Raw genomic sequence first — 17253 nt, 5'->3', positions numbered from 1 at the left:
ATCCGTCCATGAGCGAGCGCCGTCGTGTGCCATGGAGGCTTCAACTTATGGAGTCAGAGGTGGTGCTCCTGCTCCTCTCCGGAGATTGTGGTGGCGGCGGGAAAAGATGAACACACATCGTCCGAGATGAATATAAACGAAACTTCAGGCATCAAATGATTCGGTGCACGCTGCGAGTGGTGATAGGTTGACCAGCATTTCACACCAATCTACTTACGATTGATCACATGGGATCATGTTTACGTGTGGAAACAAAAAGGTAAAAAAGAGCAGCAGAAGATATAAGTGTGTATTTATTTGTGCACGAGGAGAAGGGAGGTGGTCGGGATGGCCGTCGTGGGATGCGAAGCCGCAGCTATCTCGTCCGGTGTACCTACGCCTCGCGGTCTCGTGCACTGCTTATCATGGATCCATCGAGTTGCCTGTCATTTTTATTGTCAATGCTCTCCCCTCTCTCTCTCTCTCTCTTCCGGTGTGACTCTCCCCTCCCCTCTTCTCTTGTAAGAGGGCACGAAAGCATGCCAGGCTCTTTTTGATAGAAGCCAATTAGTCACTTCAGTCGAGTAACCTCAGGTTCAAAGGCCTGCAGGCTCGTGATACCACTTGTCGAGAGATCAACACGAGGCCGCGGAGAAAGGGGGGGGTTGAGGGTAACCTACGAATCCGGAAGGTTGATGGTTCTAAACATCTCAAGGGCCAGAGATGTGTTGATAAGAAGTCTTCGAGTCCCTCGGAATTTGTGGTTTTAGGCACGCACCCGAGGAGAGTGTAGTCATGTTGACTATGCTATGACATGGCATATAATTTGACGCAACCATTCGTGGCTACCGAGAAACGAAGAACAGACTATGCATCACAGATAAAGCGTTTATCTGATTAAGATGTCGAGATGATGTTAGTATTCATGCTTCACATGGAGTATTTAAATATTCGTCATTTGTACGACTATTTACATAAAATTAATCATTATTATTCCGTCCAAACCCAAATGGAAGAGTTGCCACTTATTTGATCGATTATTTTCTTTTGGAAAAAACATACTCCAAGGGAAAACATTTCAGAAACAACTTTTATCGTGCTGATCTCTATTTCGATCTAATATATATATATATATATATATATATATATATATATATATATATATATATATATATATATATATATACATGTATATATATATATATATACATGTATATATATATATATATATATACATGTATATGTATATATATATACATGTACATGTATATGTATATATATATACATGTACATGTATATGTATATATATATACATGTACATGTATATGTATATATATATACATGTATATGTATATGTATATGTATATATATACATGTATATGTATATGTATATGTATATATATATACATGTATATGTATATGTATATATATATACATGTATATGTATATGTATATATATATACATATATATGTATATATATATACATATATATGTATATATATATACATATATATGTATATATATATACATATATATGTATATATATATACATATATATGTATATATATATATATTCCTCGGGCATTTCTAACCCCCAAATCGGCGAAACGTGAGCGAAAAATAATCGGAGGAAAAGAATGCGGAGTTGGGGCGTCGCAGCGGACAGTGCGGTGCTTCTCCAGCCGGCCGCCGCCGGATTCAGGGCGCCAGCGGCGGACTTCAGACACCTCGCCTCCTCTTTCTGCCACCCCGACTCGAGGCCCTCCTTCTCCGCCAAGGTAAACCGCACCCATCTCCATGCCCTTCCTTTTCTTTTTTGACCTTCTCGACTTCCCCCCTGGTTTATCGAGAACTAGGATGAGTATCTCGAATATTGTTGGACGAACTCGTATCGAGTCCGCCGTCTCCAATTATTTACGCATTTAGCTCAGAGGAAGCAACTCGGAGCTGAATCTTGGCTTCTTCCGGGGTCGATTTTGGCTCAAGTGTTCACCGGCTATGTTTTTCGGTTGATTTGGTTGCCCATTCCGTGTAAGAACGTTCTGGTGATCGATGAACCCTCGAAAAATCAGCAATCTTATATATGTTGTTTGTTTGTTTTTTTTTCTGGTAAATTTCTTGAAAATTATATACCCTTGATGTAAGTAAGCGCGAGGTGTAATCGTTCGAGTGATTTAGATGGTGTTTCACATTTCTTTAAGTATTTGTTACGAGAAAGAATTGGTGTCGACGGACGACTCTGATTCCGTCCAAGAATTTTAAACATGCTGATTGCTACTTGGCTTCGTTTAATCTGATATGTGGTATAACACAGTTCTCTCTGTTTTATGTACTATCTATGGACGACAGCGATGCAAACCTTACTTTAAGCGCAGGTTCTTAGGTCTGGTAATGTTTAAATATGATTTAAACTCCACAAGGGTTGGACTTAAATTTGTTGTCAAGAAGTTCTACTCAAAGAGGGGCCTCTGCAAATCGAGCTTGAAGGCTGGTTGGTTAGATCTATGGAACATTTAGATGGTGACCAATCAAAATTTCAGGAACTCACGAGCGTTATTGAACTTTTTTTGTTTTGAAATTCAATATGTTTGGTTGCCCAACCCTTGATAAGTTGTCTAAATGATTCACAAACATATAAGAATGAGGCTTGCAAAAATTGTGACAGAAGAAAGATTGAGCATGATGAAGGAGGTCATCCCTATGTTCCATTACTGCTTTTTTGCATCCCAAAATTGCTAGGACTGGAAGGTCACTGGTGCATTGTAACGTGACCATCGTGTCATCATCTACTGGAATGTCTCCTTTTATTTTCCTTCCAACCTATCATCCTTTTTATATGAAAGGAAGTCAGTGCTTGACAAGGCCCTTATAATATATGATATGACACAGAATTTCCAAACAATGTTGGAATTATCTAATATACCTATAAGGGTTGCTGATCTGTGAGCTGAAATTCTTATCAGAAGATGCTAATCCTCCATAATTCCATAACATGCAGAGAATGGTGTGCTTTGCACTATATTTTTGCTCAATTATTGTATTAACTTCCAATCCATAAGCTTTTCTTATGTGTTTTATATTTCTTAGGTTTATCTACTATTTGAATTGAAATTTAGATTTAGCATTTTATACTTAACCTCAATATATTATATTCCTGTGTGGAAGCCTCACAAAATTTTTATTGTCCTTTTTTCTCCCAGTTGTTCCATATTCATATTCTTGAAAAATCCCAATGGTAAAATCATAGCAATACAAATTGTCTGATCACTGCAGCTTTATTGAACAGGAAGAGCGTATATAGCTACCCTTTCGCTAGCTGCAATTTATAAGCCTTGGATAATAATCCTGGTACTTTCTCTGGTACAGAAAGGTCTAGATGACACTGTATTGCTAGCTATTCTAGACAAGTTTACTTGGCTCTGTTTAAACGAGTGAGGAACAACGTCAACAACTTTTAGAGTTCAATGAAGCCTACCATTACTTTGAAGATTTTCATATTTCCAGTAATTATTTGAAAAAGATGTACATATTAAGCAATCTAGTCATTTGACTTTGAATTTTGTACGTATACAAAGTGGAAAGGGTAAATTGGCCCAAGTGTCTCAGGGATCAGCAATAGAAGCCCATATGATGGAAGTATCATTTTCCAATGTGCCAAAGAGAATAGCTTTAAATCTCTGTTGCAAAGTCAAATTTTAATTCTTGATGCTTTTCCTTGGTGCATCATAGATTGTCTAGTAAAAGTGAGTCTGTGAACAACATTGTTTGAACTTTAATTTCACTGAGACTTAAAAATGATATGGTATCTTTATAAGTTAGGCTACATCATTTTACGAACATAGACAGGAAAAAGACTATGGGAGTTTTTGTTGTGATGCTTTTTAGTGGCAGAAGCACAGGGAATCTGTTTTTAGGTTCTCCGATACTGATGATGGATGGAACATTTTGCATGGAGGGCCTATCCTGCAGGGATTTGGCTTTGTAACATCTTCCTTTTTGTAACCATCGTCCTTTACATGCCTCTCTGATTTTATAAATGAAAGGTTTGGGCTTCATAAATTTATCCCAGTTATTATATCTTTTTTTTTCAGAGACATTTAGTGTTGATTATTTGAGTGAAAGCATTGATGTTCTTATTACTGTACTGTGTTGTTACATTTTCCAGAGTTCTATTGGTTGGCCCAAGATTGGTATCCGATTAGAAAATCACCGAACAAGAATCTTACAAGTGAGAGCACTGGGAAATTCTAGTGATGGCCAAACACCGATTGCCCCACTTCAATTTGAATCTCCAACTGGTCAGCTTCTGTCACAAATAATGCAAACCCACCCCCATCTGCTCCCAGCTGCGATAGATCAGCAGCTTGAGAGGCTTCAATCTGACATTGATGCTGAGAATGCAAAAACTCCAGTAGCTTCTCAAGACCTCCCCCTTTACAGGTTTACAAAGGAGTTATATATTTATCTGCTCAAGTTTCAAATTTCTAGGATTAACTTCTGTTGCTTGTTTTTCATGTTTAGACCTCTACTAGAAGTATTCGTAGATAAGTAGTCATGAGGCATTCTCGTTTTTGTGCATCAAAAGATCAGTCGATGTGAGCTTCAGCAGCTATGATGTTATTTCGCTTTGCTATTCCCTATTAGAGTCCATTTCATGTGTAATTTATCCTATTGTGTCCTATGATGTTATATCTCACAAAATATTTTTGATGAGAAAAAATGGAAAAAAAAAATTATCAATTCTTAGAATTTCAAGCTCATTATAATGCAATCCACACATCAACTACCAAACACTTATAATTTGTAATAAAGTTTTTCAATTCAAAACTTAGAAGCTTTTTTTGAAATAAGATATCAGATGCTTTGTCCATGGTACTTGGATGTCCATTATTTTGGCAATAGAATATAGAATACTTCTTACATGTGCAGTCCCTGTTCATCTGGATTAATATGCAAGTTACCTGAGAAGAAAAATAAATAAGAAATGGAAAACTGAAAATGTGGTCAGGTGAGGGTTTTGGATTCCTGACATGTCTGAATGCACTTGTACAAACAAATAAATCCTTATGAAACTGCAGAAACAGAAAAAGCTGGATAGAAATGAATACACAAGATGTGTCTATATCCTGATCTGGATCTAGATATCCAAATATCCTGGTATTATTTTAATTATAATTTACTTATAATAAGTGTCTTTAATTATCTACTTTTATCTATTTTTTAAACTTTAAGTGTACATTAAGCTCTCTTTTGTGTCAGTTTGTTTTTCCTGCCTTAACTACGCAGGATGTCTCTTTTTAAAATTTTTCCTAAACTATAGATTATATATTCTTAGCAGATCATTTTGTCTTATATTATCTACGCAATGTATACATTCATAAAAATCTCACTGCAATATCTACTTTTTGACTTATATTTTTATGAAGAATTGTTTCATATCTCCTTGGATGTTTATATTCTAATGATCTCTTTGGAACAATTTGATTTGGATGAATAATATGATTATCCATGAATATATGTAGATTTGTACATCCATATAGATTCATTGCCAGTTGTGGTTGTCAAAGCAATTATTTTCATAAATTTAGCCTCATACCTAGTTAATCACTCATTTGAGTGTACGTTGGAAGACAAATGGACTCAAACAGGTTTGTGCCAATATCCTGTTTACCTTCGACCTTACAATTATCTTTAGCTGATGCCTCTAGTTTTGCCCTGATGTGTTTCGATAAGCACATAAAGCTGCGGAAAACCCTCTGGAAGAACCCTTACAAACCAACCACATACATATAATCTACAAATATGATAGGTACTTAGTAAATATGTTTATTATTAATCCCGTGTGTGTTGCAGTCTCATAAGTCTTTCAATTTTCTTTTGTTAATTCAATGAAAAAGCATTTGATGGCATATTGTTTGAAAATGGAATGTAGAACAGTGGTACTGATTAGCTACATAAGCAGCAAAACTTTGATTGCTTGTAAGTTACAAGATCATTCTAGATTTCCTTTTCTGAATGCAAACATGCAGCAAGTTTAAACAGGATTTCCTTAGATCTTCAGTCAGTTGTCATGCTCCTCTGTGTTTAAGTTTCAGAGGTGTCATTTAGTCTTTCTAAAAATTCCATGTTGAAAGTTGATACTGCTCTTGGTTCCTACACGAGTTTGAGCTTCTGCTTATCTATTCATTTGCATATTTTTTGACGTCCATGGTTTTCAAGTGATATATCTCAATGCAAATCTCAGAAGAAACTATGAACTTTGTAATGCTACTTGTTAGTGGCCTATCACCAACACGAAAACCATGAACAATGAACAAAAGAAGGGGGATGAAAGAAAAATGACAACAAGGACAAAACCAAACAGATTGAAGTATGCAGGATTAGCTACATGACTGGGAGATTTCGATTGGGCTTTATGGATAAACGATCGACTTTCTAGCAAGAGTTTTTGTTAATCTGTTAAAAGAAACATTATTTTTACAGATTCTTCTTTTGTTGCATGTATTTTGTTTCAGTATATCTTAAAACTGAGCTAGCTCATGATAACATCCAGGAGAATTGCAGAAGTCAAAGAAAAAGAGAGGCATAAGGCTTTAGAGGAGATTATCTACTGCTTGATTGTACAAAAATTCATGGAGAAGGAAATCGATATGATCCCCACGGTAACTACATCCACGGATCCTACATATCGGGTGGACTCATGGCCCAATCAAGAACATAAATTGGAAAGCATGCACTCTCCTGATGCTCTGGAGATGATACAGAGCCATTTAACTCTTATTCTCGGAGAAAGAGTGGGTGGCCCACTGAATACTGTCGCCCAAATTAGCAAACTTAAACTCGGGAAGCTTTATGCAGCCTCTATCATGTACGGATATTTCCTCAAAAGAGTAGATGAAAGATACCAACTTGAAAGGACTATGAAGACCCTTCCGACGAAGCCCAGGGGTCAGAGAATATTTGACGAACTGAAGCCTAACCCACTATGGGACTTGGAGTCTATGGTGCAGATTTCATCAGATGATGATGACTTTGATGGTGATGAGACAAAGCCTTATAGATTGAGGTCCTATGTCATGTACTTGGATGCGGAGACATTGCAGAGATATGCAACCATAAGGTCTAAGGAATCTATTTCATTGATTGAGAAGCAGACGCAGGCCCTGTTTGGGAGGCCAGACATAAGGATAGCAGATGATGGGTCTCTGGAAACTCCAAATGATGAAGTTGTGGGAATAACTTTCTCTGGCCTGACAATGTTAGTCTTGGAGGCAGTTGCATTTGGGACCTTTCTGTGGGAAGCCGAGGGCTATGTGGAATCGAAGTTCCACTTTCTGTCAAGTTGAATGTACTTTGAACCGGTCATCATTTTGAGCGATCGCCGCCGCCGAATGTTGTGGGTCATGCCAACCTGTTATATTTGGGTGCAATTGTGAGAGAGCTTTGGTCGATAGAGCTACTCTTACTGGAAAAGGTGAAAATGATGACTCTGGCATTCCCGATATGCTTTCTCCACTCGTCATCATGCTCTCGTATAAGTTCTGATCATAGTGGACTCGAGCAGATGAGGATGGTCGGTCTTATGATGACATAATGATGATATTGAACTTACAAACGAAGGAAGAGTATTAGTGATGTAACGATGATGCTGAAGTATTTCTGGTCATCTGGCTTTGTTGTTGTTGTTGTTGTTGTTGTTGTGAATCGATGATACATATATCTTTTCTATTGTAAAGTGGCAAGATAAAACGAGTATTTCATTTACATGGTTTCTGGCACCCCGAGGGAATGTGTGGAGAATCATACTTGGGAGATGCTTTGTGGCACCGTGAAGGAATGTGTGGTGAGTCATACTTGGTTCAGTTTTCATCGACATGGTTTTCCAGTGTGCTTGTGCTTAATTTGAACCATAGTGTGTGAGAGGCCGGCCGGACATACATAATACGTATCTATCTATCATCCTTTGGTCATCTTTTGTTATGATTTGATTAAGAATGAATGACATTTGTTCAAGGTGGACCCCAAGTACGCTTTGTGTGTGGGGGCCAGACCACCCTGATAATTAGACTCATCCAAGATGATGGAATGCTGAACCCCAACCAACCAACTTTGGGCCGAAGTTGAACCCCAATCAGCTTAGACAAATGTGTATTATATGGTGTACCTTAGAAAACGGGAAAGCATTATCGTGGGTTAGGTCACTCCGCCAACCACCCTAAACCTTTCTTTTAATCAAAAGTCACAGTGGTCTTTGAGTGCGTTAGGAATTTTTGATATTTGATATATATATTTCAAATCGTATCTTTATATTGAAAATTTTTTATTTACTAGCCATTTCAACATTTAGAGATTGCTAATATAATTTTTTTAAAAAAAAAAATCAAAAAGATCTTATGATTTGATATAAAATCATTTTAAGATATTCATTCAAATATCTTATTTGACCGTACAAAAAAGAAAAAAAAATGTAAATATTGTTTTCGAAGACAGACAGCATTCGAGAGATTCCCGTGAGCCCACAACAGGCAAACAAACAAACGCGATGCAGCGTTTACGCTCCCTTCCCGCCGGCATTTTGCTTGGAAAGCTGCTGGCTGGGGTTGGAGTCGTCTCCTCCGGCCAGCCGTCGCATGTGGAGAGGGACAGCGGCTGCATGTGGTGGGGGTGAGCTATATACCAAACTCTTTAAAAGACTTTCTTCCATCCATCATCCACTCTGGCTGGTGGGGAATGAATGTCCATGTGGGCAGAAGAAGCCAGTCGCTGCTGAGATACGCGTGGATGGCATCTCACTCGGGTCAACTCCACCGGTCATCAGCATTGTCGGATTATCTTCTTCTTCTTCTTCTTCTTCTTCTTCTTCTTCTTTTCTTTTTCAAATCTCCGATTGGTCACAAGACTGTCTATCGCATGCACATGAACGATATCAACATCCGTCGCTTCAGCCGATGAGGAGGGAGCATGTCCTTGTGGATCACCCACCCACCTGCCAGCAAGCAGCGGGTGGATTCCCGTGAACTCGGGTGAGAGAGCTGGCGCAACCCCATCCATCAAAGGCATCCGGTGTGAACCCAACAACTTGTTTCCGCTATCCATTTAATTCTTCTTCTTCTTCTTCTTCTTCTTCTTCTTCTTCTTCTTCTTCTTCGTATGTCACTTTGCTTTTGTCCTGATGTTCGTTCGTCACACCATCAGAAGCATCCCGACGGACGATTTGAACGACCAAACGTTTCGGCAATATGAACAATATGATCAGTCAATACGATGTTCATTCGTCACGCCATCAGAAGCATCCCGACGGACGATTTGAACGACTAAACGTTTCGGTAGGTGGGGGGGGGGGGGGGGGGGCGCGGGGGCGGAGAAGGGGAAGATCACTTGTGATCAGTCGTCAAAGCCTGTGGGACGACAAGTAGATTACAAAAAGAAAAAAAACACTGAAGCAGCAGACACACTTGCAATCAATCACATGTTCTTCGGTGACATCGAGCGATTCTGTCGATCGCATGTGACTCGAGTTTTCCGATCCATCCGCTCTCAAACTAGTCTTGGATCCATCCTCAAGGTTCACACCCACGTCTTCACCATGTCTCTCCCACACTGACAAAGGCCCTCCCGCACTAAACTCGTCTCTCGCTCATCATAATTTGTTTTCCATGTTTTCTTCTTCTTCTTCTTCTTCTTCTTCTTCTTCTTCTTCTTCTTCTTCTTCTTTTTTATATTGCCGATGCTGCATGATTGGATGGAATATAGAAAGGAAAATTATGAGGCCTAATTATTGTGGTGGTGGTGGTGGTGGTTACAATACATATGAATCCCAGCAAGTCACAGCTTGGCGTTCTCGTCTGCTTCCTCGGTGTGGGTTTGTGTGACCATGGCACCCCTGCTTCTTCTTCTACCTTATTACCAACCAACCCGAAGCATCCTTCCTCTGTTCTTGAGTCAATGCTTATGCTATGAGACGCGGCTGTCTCTTTTGGGTCAAAAGCACTAGATAGCAGCGCTGTGCATGGAGGAGTTGTTCTGAATGAAGCGCGTTGAATCAACTCGAGCAGCAGTGGCAGAATGGGGCTTTCCTCCAAAACTGGTGTGGGAAAGCCAACACATGATGGTTTCCAGATCACCTTCTCTCCCCCGACTATTCTTCTACTTTCCATCCACCGATCCATCGACTAATTAATTACCTCCTTTTATTCAAAGCATTTTTCAACACCTCTCGAGCACTGCCGCTTTGTCTTATATAAGAAGAAGACGCCAACAGAGCCAACACAACAACGAAAACCAAAGAGGAGGAGCAGGGCATTGGTGGAAGCGGAAAGGAAGAGAGATCAGCAGGAAGGAGCAAAGGGATCCAAAAGGGAGCTCGGAGCGGGGGGATTTAACGGGGGCGGAAAAGAATGGCGGCGGCAGCTCCCGGCACCGCGATGACTGTCTTCCTGATGCTCTCATGCATGGCGGCTGCGGCGGCGGCGGCGGCGCTCAACCTGACGACGTTATCCTTCGACGACGGCTTCTCCCACCTCTTCGGAAATGAGAACCTCATCCGCTCCCCAGACGGCCGCGGCGCCCGGCTCACCCTCGACCGCTCCTCCGGTAATCCGCGACCTTCCCCCCTTCTTCAAGCTCACGTATCGCTTCCCTTGTGATTGTGTCATACGCCTGCGTGTTGTTGTTATTGGTTAATTAGGATCGGGATTCATATCAAACGATCTCTACGACCATGGCTTCTTCAGCGCCTCCATCAAGCTGCCCTCGGATTACTCCGCCGGCGTCGTCGTCGCCTTCTACGTGAGTCGATGCAATCTAGTAGTCCACTTCGTTTTAGAAAGAGCGATAGTTAAATGATCCACAAAAACCTCCATCGAAGTGAATTAAGTAGTCGTGAGGAAATTGAATGCGCTATTTAAAATGTGTAGCAAGCACATGAAAGACACCTAAGCTGTCACAACTCGCACAGATTTGGTCTGTGCACCGACCTGCACGACTCCTCCGACGGTTCAAAGATTGCTGCCGCATCTTTTTCTTCGCTGTGCCAAGTCCAAAGGCTGCGCAATTAGTTGGGGTTTTCCTTTGTTTTCTTTTTGTCTCCTTCCTTTTACTGACGACGTCTTTCGAATCAAATCATATGCGAGTTTTAATGATGATTTCGTCCGAGTCCACGAACCCTGTTGTTGAATGCAGACATGTTGATTGATGCCACTATTTTTATGGATGTGTTCATAGAAAAGAGCCAGAGGGAGATAAATATCGTGAGGGCACCAAACGAACTATTTATTGTATTGTATTGTATCGTATTGTATTGTATTGATCATGGAGAAGCTTGCAGCATGATTGATCGGGTGTCTCGTGGTGCTGAATGTGCGGTGCAGACTTCCAATGGAGATGTGTTCCAGAAGACACACGACGAGCTGGACTTCGAGTTCCTGGGCAACATCAGAGGCAAGGACTGGAGGATTCAGACCAACGTCTACGGCAACGGCAGCACCAGCCGAGGCCGCGAGGAGCGCTTCTTTCTCCCTTTCGATCCCACCGCCGAGGCTCACCGCTACTCCATTCTGTGGACCTCCGACCACATCATGTACGCCCCCTGCCATCCTACTTCATCCTGTTACGTGCGTACCTACGTCCTCGTGCATCGGTGGATTAATCGGTGTGATCATGACGTTGCTCTGCAGATTCTACATCGACGACACCCCTATCAGAGAGGTGGTCCGCAGCGACGCCATGGGCGGCGACTACCCGTCCAAGCCCATGTCCATCTACGCCACCATATGGGACGGCTCCACCTGGGCCACCGCCAACGGCAGGTACAAGGTCAACTACAAGTACGCGCCCTTCGTCGCGGAGCTCTCCGACCTCGTCCTCCGCGGATGCCGCGTCGACCCGATCCAGCAGGTGGACTCCGCCCGGCGGTGCGCCGAGGCCAACGAGGATCTCCTCGCGGCCGACTTCGCCCAAATGACCCCTTTAAAGCACGCCGCCATGCGCCGGTTCCGCGAGCGCTACATGACCTACTCCTTCTGCTACGACGCCAACCGGTACCCGGTCACCTTCCCCGAGTGCGACATCATCCCGTCGGAGCAAAGCAGGTTCTTTGAGTCAGGCGAAACCAAGTACCCGAGGGACCGCCGGAGGGCCAGGCGCCAGAGCCGGAGACCCTAAACGCGAGGCCGACATCGGCCACTACTGCATGCTTCCATTCTTTTTCTTACGGCTCTGTTTATGACTAGGCACCGTACAAGTTGAGTGTAGGATCGATGCATGGCTTCGCTCTTCTTCACGGGTCGTTTTAGTTTGTGCAGTAGAGGTATACACAGCAGCAATACACATATAGTGTTCGTTGATTCTTTGGGTTGGCCCGAGAAGCTTGATTTTATGTAATGGGGTGGTTGGCGTACGTTTGGATCTTTTAATGGAGCTTCTTGGAGGAAATAAGTAAATGGCGATGGTTGGCGCATACAGGATTTGGTTTTCATATTACCGGTGGATAGCTTTTTCCATATGCATGCATGGATAGTCACTTCGTTTTTGCTATGATTCTTTGTTTTTTGTTGTTGTGTGTTTGGATCTTCTTGGGGGTGGTGGGTGCTGTTGCGAGGGGCAACTGTATGCCGTGGGCTCGGGGCCGTCGCGGCCTGGTTCGGATCCGAATGTGCGGGGATCTAGCGCGGTGCTCCTTGGGCCAGCTGGGGTGGTTGATCGAAGTTGTCCGGATGGGATGTAGTGTGGGGGGTGGAGCCTTGGCGCGGCATCAGGAAGGTGTGACCTCGCCCTTGTTCCTGCACACAGGTCGGGTCGGGAGTTCAACTCGACCCCTCCGACGATCAAGTTAGGAGATACGGTAGAGAGTTATCTTTTCCCCCTCCCCCTGCCTGTTTAGAGTGCATGGGTATTTATAGGGAAGCTTACCGTTACCTAACGTACACGCTTGTGTGAGGCCGGGTCGCACCTCTGATGGCGTCCGACATCATTACTGACGTTGCGTGGAGAACCGGATCGTCGCAGGGTATGGGCGAGGGTCAGTAGTCGTCCTGCCCTGCCATGGTCAAGCGTGAGGGGCTGGAAGTCGTTGCCTGATAGCGGGTGACGTCAGCGCGAGTCGAGTCAGCGTTATTGCCTTCCGCATCGAGCAGAGTGGCGCCCACCCCCGGAAGGAGCCATGCGTCGGTTGTGGCAATCAGGGGAGGGAGTCCGAGGCATGGCTTCCATTCCTGGTGCCGCAGCGGTCTCTGATGGCATGTGGTCGAGCTCGTCTTATGCAGGCGGGGTCCCGGGCAGTATGCGTCCGAGGAGCATGACACAGGCGGGCTAACCGCGCTGGTGTATCTCGGGCATTACGCATCCGAGAAGCATAACGCAGGCGGGCTGATCGCGCTGGTGCATCTCGGGCATTATGCGTCCGAGGAGCATGATGCAGGCGGGCTGACCGCGCTGGTGTGGTCACGAGGGTCATGCGGCCGAGTAGCACAACGCAGGCGGGCAGACAGTGCAGGCGTGGTCGTGTGGGTCATGCGGCCGAGAGGCACTACGCGGGCGGGCCTCGGGCGTTATGCGGTCGAGGAGGGACCTCGGGCGATACGACCTCGAGCGACGGGTAGCCGAGGTGGTACTTCATTCTGACCGGCGATTGATTGCTCAAGCGTGCACGAGCGGCCAGGTTTTCTTTTTCCTAGGGAAGGTCAAGGGGCCGCCCTCTCTAGGGGTTGCCGGGTTTCGAGGCCGATATGATTAGCGTTTTAAGGCGGAAACGATTGGCGCTTTTAAGGTTGATTGGATTAGCGCTTCCGAGGCTGATGTGATTAGCGCCTCCGTACTTTGCACCGCGTTGCAGCTGGCTGCCACGTCAGGCTGCATTTATGGCGAGGTGACACTCTCGGTCTTCGCAGCGCACTTTGGGAGAGGAAGGGTTGCCGTTTTGGCAGGATGCGGCCTGCTTATAAGTAGCATGAGGCTAGCCGCTGGGGGGCCTCTTCATCTGTTTCATCGTGCCACTTCGTACTCCATAGTTTTACTCACACCAGTCGTTCCTTCTTTCCTTGCTAAAGGTCAGTGAGAATGGTGTCTCCCTCTTCCCATTCGTCTTCTTCTTCGTCAAAAGCCAGGGAGACGACGGCTTCGTTGAGTCCTACCTCGTCATCCGACGAGAAGGCGGCCCGGGCCCTCGAGGCCCTGATGTGGCCGCACGACCATGACTCCACCGTGGGCGAATCGACGCTGAGCCTCCTCCGGGATCGCTATGGCATCCCGGAGGAGTTCGTCCTTCTTGCTCTCGAGCCCGGTCAACGGGCGTACGACTCGATTCCTAGGGGCTTCGCCCTCACCCTTGATGCTTTCGAGACCGGGCTGCGCCTCCCTCTATACCCCGTCATAGTCTCCTGTCTCTCCTGGTGGCGTATCTCTCCGTCCCAGATGGCACCGAATTCATGGCGCTATCTGGTGGCGTTTCTGGGGGAGTGCCATTATGCCGACATAACCCCGACCCATGCCCTCTTCCTTTCCTGCTTCCGTCTTTGTAAGGGGTCGGGGGGCTACCATTTGTCCACCCGAGCGGGTTTTCGAGTGGGCGGGGCTCCTTCCAGTAATAAGTGGTGGAAGGAGCGCTTCTTTTTTGTCAGCCGCTCGGGAGATTGGGGGTTCAGGGTCCGCTGGGCGGCACGTGCGATAGACAACACCGCCCCAGTTTTGGGTGACGAGGGGCGCCAAGAGCTCCGGAGGCTTAGAGAGATCCTCCCGGCCTCCAGCGCCATCCGAAATTTGTCCGAGCGGTGGTTGGTGGAGGCGGGTCTTAGCCCGATGCCTCTAGGTATGCTCTAAGGGGCGGTTCTTTTAGGGGTTCTTCTCTTTTTCCTCGTGGTCTATTTGCTTAAATGACCGTCGTTATGGCCTTTCTTCGTAGAGATGGTGCTTCTCGAAGCCCTGCGTGGAGGAAAAACTTCTACGGTCGCGTCGGGCCGTTCGCCTTCTGTCGCCAGGGCGGGCACAAGGGAGGATCCTGTGGACGTCGAGGCTGGTCAGCGTCGGAAGAGGCCGCGGGTGCTTGCGGGCGAGGGTCCTGAGGCGGTCGCAACTTCTTCGGCGGCGGAAGGCGTCGTAGCACCGGCGGCTAACGCCGCGGTGTAATGGAAAAACTTCTAGAATAAGATGTTGGATGTAATGCTTATGTTTGTCCGTTGTCTTTTGGCATGTTTATACCTTGTACAGCAGGTAGAGGGGCGGCCGAAGGCTAAATAGTCCCATGTTAGTTGGGTTGGTGGCCTCTTTAGGCTTGTAAATAAAGGTTGTGTCATGTGGACACGTGTGAGAGCTTTTCGGTCTGTAATGGACCATTTTACCCTTTGTTGTGCCACTGTTTAGAGCTTGTAAAGTCTGTTTGTAATTTGTATTGTCTATGAAGTATTTTTCGGACATGTTTGCTTGTGGATCCCGATTGAGGCGTTCTCTTTAACCCGTTCTCTCTTTTGTTGGTCCTAAGGGACAATGGGAGGCTTCGGGGAGGCTGACCTTTGCGGACGGACGCGCAAGGGTGCCGCACGACTTAGGCAAAACCAACTAAGTCCGTGTCATATGGTATCAGAGCGGGACAAGCACTCATAGAAACACTTGACATGCAAACGTGGGGGACCTAGCGGGGCTGCGTTGAGGGCAGTCAGCACACGCGCGACCGTTTGAGGGAAAACGGGCATGGAGATGTAGGGAAAAGAGTCGCTCAGAGGAGCGAGCATCTGAGATTGGCATTCAGAGGAATGGCCAACCCTTCGCGCAAGAGGCACCACGAGAACAGGCAAGCTTGGAAGAATTTGGAGCGCACAAAGGTTGGGATGGCTGAGTTTGAGCTACAGCTCAACGTTGACAACTATACTTGATGGTGCTCTAGGCAAGCGAGGCGCTTGGCAAGAATGAGACCATGCAAGGTGGAATGAGTTGCTCAACGACCAAAAGAGTTATGCAAAGCTCACAGAGGTGAGAGGAATTGCTAACTCGAAGAATTTGGTACTCATGCATGGGCTTGTATGCGGACGATGGAATGTTCGTGGCCATCCCAAGGCGACCGAAACTCGGCGCCATGGAGCATTGAAACTTTCTCTTCGGCATGTGAAGGATACGTCCGTCGGAGGCTGAAGTGTGCAACGAGTTCAGCATGTTGCTAGGCCTTGAGGGGTGCAGCGGGGGCTGTATTGACATGAAGTCGCAATCTAGCAAGTGCATTTGCAAGAGGCAGAACAATGCACAGTTTGTTCAGCAGTTCGGAGTAGTCCAAGGGGATGGTAGTCTCCGAAACGAAGAGAGATGTTGCTCCAACGGGATAGTTATCCAGGAGGGATAAGTCCCGGTTCTCCTGAGGGAGAATCATGTGAGACAGACCTCACATGTTGAGGAGGAGTACCTCAACAAACAACAACTCCACGAAGCTCGATGGACTGAGCAAGCGGCGAGGAGTCGTCGCATGATCTCACTTGAGAGAATGCATTGGTGGATGCATTGCGAGATCAAGTGGGGGAGTGACCTAAAGCAACTTATGAAGGTACACTTGGAGTCGATGTGGAGATCGGACTCAAGGGAGGGCTGACCCGTGAAATGGTGGGTGCGAGAGCCACCATCGACTCAATGCAAAAACGAGGAGCGGAGCAACTTGGGTGTAACTTGGCGAAATACCCAAGCCGCATGAAGGGAGCCAGCATAGAAGTTGGAACATGGAGCAGAGGCACAATGCTTTTCTTAGACAGAGGTCAATGACATGAACTCTTGCAGAGGCAAGAGTAGGATCATGTTGTTCCATGGGTCCTTCATTCTGACGGAGCGGACTCATCTTGCATGGTGCCAAAGACGAAGGGAGCTTCGGGGCACATGCACCTTATCTCGGAGAAGCATTTGATGGAGGAACTAAGGCGACTCAATTTGCGGAGGCGAAGTTGGGTTCAGAAGGCCTTAGCACGGGGCAAGAGGACGCAGAGGCGGATACTCTTAAATAATATGCCACAGTGTTGCCATTCGAGTTGCTATGAAGGAAGCGGTGCGCAGCGAAGATTGTGCTGGTAGGGGCAGAGGCCCAGGATCCAGACAATGGTGCACAAATTATAGTGAAGTTGGTGGACTTCGGGCGCTACTAGGCGACAGATTGTCCTAGAGCGGTGCTTCATCTAGGTGTGACCCAAGAGTAGGTGGATGAAGGTCGATTGCCAAAGGAGTGAACAAAATCAAAGGTGGAGGAGACCCTGCGATGTATTGGCAGAGGCCACACATGGAGGGTTCACAATTCGAGTTTATTCCACAAG

At 45.5% G+C, this 17253-nt stretch overlaps 2 protein-coding genes across 3 annotated transcripts; both read left to right on the top strand.

The window, feature by feature from the left end:
- The first annotated feature begins 1565 nt into the window (after positions 1-1565).
- LOC135619271 (UV-B-induced protein At3g17800, chloroplastic-like) lies at positions 1566-7744 on the top strand. Its single transcript, XM_065121134.1, has 3 exons — positions 1566-1758; positions 4146-4420; positions 6534-7744. Exons 1-3 carry the CDS (start codon positions 1618-1620, stop codon positions 7324-7326), a joined length of 1209 nt encoding a protein of 402 aa, XP_064977206.1. The 5' UTR covers positions 1566-1617; the 3' UTR covers positions 7327-7744.
- A 2020-nt stretch (positions 7745-9764) lies between these two features.
- Positions 9765-12303, top strand: LOC135619270 (probable xyloglucan endotransglucosylase/hydrolase protein 30). 2 transcript variants are annotated; one of them, XM_065121133.1, is made up of 4 exons: positions 9765-10573; positions 10668-10768; positions 11307-11558; positions 11656-12303. In XM_065121133.1, the coding sequence occupies exons 1-4, from the start codon at positions 10511-10513 to the stop codon at positions 12140-12142; spliced, it is 903 nt and encodes a 300-aa protein (XP_064977205.1). In that variant the 5' UTR covers positions 9765-10510; the 3' UTR covers positions 12143-12303. The 2 variants fall into 2 exon arrangements, with proteins under 2 accessions (XP_064977205.1, XP_064977204.1); XM_065121132.1 differs by having other exon boundaries at positions 9794-10573; positions 11350-11558.
- Positions 12304-17253: the final 4950 nt, after the last annotated feature.

Source organism: Musa acuminata, chromosome BXJ2-8, assembly GCF_036884655.1.
Source record: "Musa acuminata AAA Group cultivar baxijiao chromosome BXJ2-8, Cavendish_Baxijiao_AAA, whole genome shotgun sequence".
NCBI lineage: Eukaryota > Viridiplantae > Streptophyta > Magnoliopsida > Zingiberales > Musaceae > Musa > Musa acuminata.
Note: the sequence above shows the minus strand (reverse complement) of the source record. Positions and strands in the feature narration are given on the sequence as shown.

Coding starts and splice junctions, on each gene's coding strand:
- LOC135619271 (XM_065121134.1), top strand. CDS start 1,618: ATGCGGAGTTGGGGCGTCGCAGCGGACAGTGCGGTGCTTCTCCAGCCG. Junction 1,759..4,145: donor GGCCCTCCTTCTCCGCCAAG/GTAAACCGCACC, acceptor TACATTTTCCAG/AGTTCTATTGGTTGGCCCAA. Junction 4,421..6,533: donor CAAGACCTCCCCCTTTACAG/GTTTACAAAGGA, acceptor GATAACATCCAG/GAGAATTGCAGAAGTCAAAG.
- LOC135619270 (XM_065121132.1), top strand. CDS start 10,378: ATGGCGGCGGCAGCTCCCGGCACCGCGATGACTGTCTTCCTGATGCTC. Junction 10,574..10,667: donor CACCCTCGACCGCTCCTCCG/GTAATCCGCGAC, acceptor TTGGTTAATTAG/GATCGGGATTCATATCAAAC. Junction 11,559..11,655: donor TGGACCTCCGACCACATCAT/GTACGCCCCCTG, acceptor GTTGCTCTGCAG/ATTCTACATCGACGACACCC.